Raw genomic sequence first — 3807 nt, 5'->3', positions numbered from 1 at the left:
CACCTGATAGGATGGTGCCCGGACTCACAGAAGGGAGAAGCCTTCTGACGGTGCACCTGATAGGATGGTGCCCGGACTCACAGAAGGGAGAAACCCTTCTAACTGTGCACCTGATAGGATGGTGCCCGGACTCACAGAAGGGAGAAACCCTTCTAACTGTGCACCTGATAGGATGGTCCCCGGACTCACAGAAGGGAGAAGCCTTCTGACGGTGCACCTGATAGGATGGTGCCCGGAGCATAGGAGCCGTTCAAAACACCGGACAAGAAAACAAACATCCGTAGGCCAGGAGATGGAACTGAGCTCTCAAAAGAAGAAATGCAAATCACTAATAAATGTTTTTAAAAATATTCAACATCCTTAACTATCAGAAATGCAAATTCAAACGATAATCTGTCTTATCCCAGTTAGAATGACTAGCTTTAAGAACAGAATTGATGCCAGAAACTGGCAAGAGTGTGGGTGGAAGAAAGCCTATAAGAATTTATTTATTTATTTATTTATTTATTTATTTATTTATTTATTAATTTAGTGTACTTATTAATTTAGTGTGTGAGCACACACCTTGCTTATGCTTGAAGGCCAGAGGACAACTCTGTGACGTGGCTCACTCTTCTTCCACCATGACGTGTGTCTTGGAGAGCGAGCTCAGCTCCCGGGCTTCCCAGCAGCACTTTGCTGTTGTACTGGTCTGAAGGACTGTTCACTGCTCACGGGACTGTAAGGTGGTGCAGCCACTATGAAGCCAGTGTGGGGTGCTTTGGTTAAAAATAGGACTGCTGTCTGACCCAGCTGTAGACCGTTGTAAGACAGGCTGTTATGTGGTCGCTATACTTGCTTATTCATGCTCATGGCTGCTCTGTTGAAGTCACCAAGAATCATCCTAGATGTCCACCTACAAAGGAATGGATAGTAAAACTGGGGTGCATGTACACAGTGCACTGTTATTCATCCATAAATGAAAGAATATAGATGCTAGTGGAAAATACTATATTGAGTGAGGTGACCAAGGCCCAGAAAGACAAAAAACCACGTTCTAAGTGTTAAATGTGTGTACTTATGTGGAGTGAGTGTGTAGATAGCAAGACCTAAAGAGTCTGTGAGGGAAACAGGAAGCTTTAAGGGAGAGGGGTATTAGAACACAACCGATACCAGAATGGAAGGGGAAATACCAACAGTATATTTGAGACAGGATTTCTTTATGTAGCTCTGCTGTCCTAGAACTCACGTAGTCCAGGCTGGCCTCAAATTCAGAAAGCCAGTCGCTTCTGCCTCCTGAGTACTAGGGTTAAAAGCGTGTACCACCATGGCTGGCTTCCAACAGTATATTTTTGATCCATGAAATAAAATACTTCTAGGATCAATGGATGATGTTAGGTGTAAAAGTCCATGAATGTTATAAAATTCTAAATCTCTCAGATTTCAAAAATGAGATTATCAGACCAACACTTGGGTGAAACATTGCTAGACTCCGAGTTATGCCTTTCTGTTCTGAAACTACTGGCTAGGTAGGCACTGTGCCCTGAGCCCTCGATGTGTGTCTAGTGCACCAGAGGGGCTAATGGCGTTAGGATTATAATCTAAACTTTTGAGACAGGGTTTCTCTTTGTAGCCCTGGCTGTCCTGGAACTCACTCTAGACCAGGCTGGCCTCGGACTCAGAAATCCGCCTGCCTCTGCCTCCCAAGTGCTAGGATTAAAGGCGTGCACCACCACTGCTGAGTTTATAATCTAAATTCTTTACTTATAAATAGCTCCAAATGGCTAGTACTATAGCAAACAGCGCTGGGCTAGGTTTGGGTTTTCTTTCCATCCCAGCCCTCTGCTTTGACTTTAGAAGGATATGCCTTCACAGTAAGACTTTTTATATGCCAGCTGTCATTATAACCTCCCACTTGTGTATAGACATTTACTTGGATATTCTAAAATAGTATTGAGAAGGCTATATCCCATCTCCTTTTACACCCAAGAGTGTGCTCAGTGCGATGCCACGTTTGCTTCTTGTGGTGTGTTGCTGGATTTGGGTTTCCTGTTCCATTTATCGTGCCTCTGTCTGTGTAACTAGCTCCTCCTTGGAAGTGTGCTTATTCTCAGGAGAAAAACATCGCTTTGATGTACTAAATGGCTCGGTGTGTATTTGCAGATTGTATTTCCTTTTTTAGCTACACTTGGCTTTGACGGTTTCTCGAAAGTGATCTCTCTCTGCCTGCCTTACTCAGCTCTCCAATAAGCACATAACCTAGTAGAACGAGGAGCTTCAATTGATCTATAGCCTTTGAGTGTGCTGATTGCTCAAAACAGCATTCACACAAACCAGTCACTGATGCACCTGCTTGTTCTTACAAGATTTAAGAAATAAAGCTTTCAGAAACTTCTGTTTTCTTGGTGGTTCATAGTTTATCTCAGCTGTATCAGCTGTAGTCGTTGGTCCTGGGTAGAAAAGATCTAAGCTCTTCCAGCCTTGTAATAGAACTAATATGAATGGCCATTGGAATATTTTCAACTCGGGGATAGGTCTGGCTGTCACATGGAGTGAGTACTCTTTGTCATTTGTCCTCAGGAGATCTTTGTAAACTTGAAAAGTGCTCTGGAGAAGTACCATGAAGGCATCGAGAAGGTAGCAGAGGAGCGCAGCGCTAAAATAGAGGAGAAGGCTGCCGAGCTGAAGAAGAGGATGGTCCGAATGGTCTGAACAACAACAGCCCTCCTGTAAACGGCCTGCTGCCTTTCTGCTTCTGTTTGCCATAGTTATATTGAAGCTAATGGAAGTACCTGCAATATCAGCTCACTAACACGGGTACCACTGGTTCTTGTTTCTCTTTGGTGTCCTTTTCTATGGCGGTGTGCTTCCTATGTGCCTCCAGACCTGTCCCTGAGTTGAAAATATTCCAATGGCCATTCATATTAGTTCTATTACAAGACTGGAAGAGCTTAGATCCTTTCTACCCAGGCCAACGACTACAGCTGATACAGCTGAGATAAACTATGATGGGGATACAACTCAGGGCCTTGCATACTACACTGACTTGCTTTCCCAGGCTCCAACATGCCATGTATTGTATAGACTTTTACTACAATTCAAATAATGTGTACAGCTTTTATGTCCCTACTCTCTCTCTTTTTCTATGTACTGGTTGGAATAAATAGATACTGAACTCTGTGAGTTTTACTACTGTTATCCAGGATGTTGTTTCTTCGACGTTGGAGTCCCACACTCTTGAGCCTGACTGTGCCCTACGCATTTTAATTACATGCTCATTTGATGCTCGCTCATTCAGCCTTCCCTACATATCTGATTGCTGTTGTTTAGGTAGAGAATTATGATGATCTCTGAAGACTTATTAGCAAAAATTTGAACTGCCACAAAAATTGAAGATGTTCCAACTGGTAAGAAGGACACATGCTCCACTATGTTCATAGCAGCCTTATTTATAATAGCCAGAAGCTGGAAATAACCTAGATGTTCCTCAACAGAGGAATGGATACAGAAAATGTGGTACATTTACACAATGGAGTACTACCCAGCTATTAAAAACAATGAATTTATGAAATTCTTGGGCAAATGGATGTATCTAGAGGATATCATCCTTAGTGAGGTAACCCAATCACAAAAGAAGTCACTTGATATGCACTCGCTGATAGGTGGATATTAACCCAAGAATACCCAAGATACAATTTGCAAAACACAAGAAAATCAAGAAGAAGGAAGACCAACGTGTAGATACTTTATTCCTCCTTAGAATAGGGAACAAAATACCCATGGAAGGAGTTAGAGAGACAAAGTTTGGAGCTAAGACAAAAGGATGGA

At 42.7% G+C, this 3807-nt stretch overlaps 1 protein-coding gene across 2 annotated transcripts in view; it reads left to right on the top strand.

Annotated features, from left to right (window-relative positions):
• Nuf2 (NUF2 component of NDC80 kinetochore complex) overlaps positions 1–3547 on the top strand; it is a 33791-nt gene extending 30244 nt beyond the window's left edge. Inside the window, exon 15 of one of the 2 annotated variants that reach the window (XM_021165454.1) lies at positions 2560–3547. In XM_021165454.1, the coding sequence (XP_021021113.1) occupies positions 2560–2691 (132 nt within the window). In that variant the 3' untranslated portion in view covers positions 2692–3547. The remainder of the gene's footprint in view (positions 1–2559) is intronic. The other variant, XM_021165446.2, reaches the window with a different exon arrangement.
• Positions 3548–3807: the final 260 nt, after the last annotated feature.

The sequence above is a fragment of the Mus caroli genome, chromosome 1, assembly GCF_900094665.2.
Source record: "Mus caroli chromosome 1, CAROLI_EIJ_v1.1, whole genome shotgun sequence".
Taxonomy (NCBI): domain Eukaryota; kingdom Metazoa; phylum Chordata; class Mammalia; order Rodentia; family Muridae; genus Mus; species Mus caroli.
This window is presented reverse-complemented; position numbering and strand designations above follow the sequence as displayed.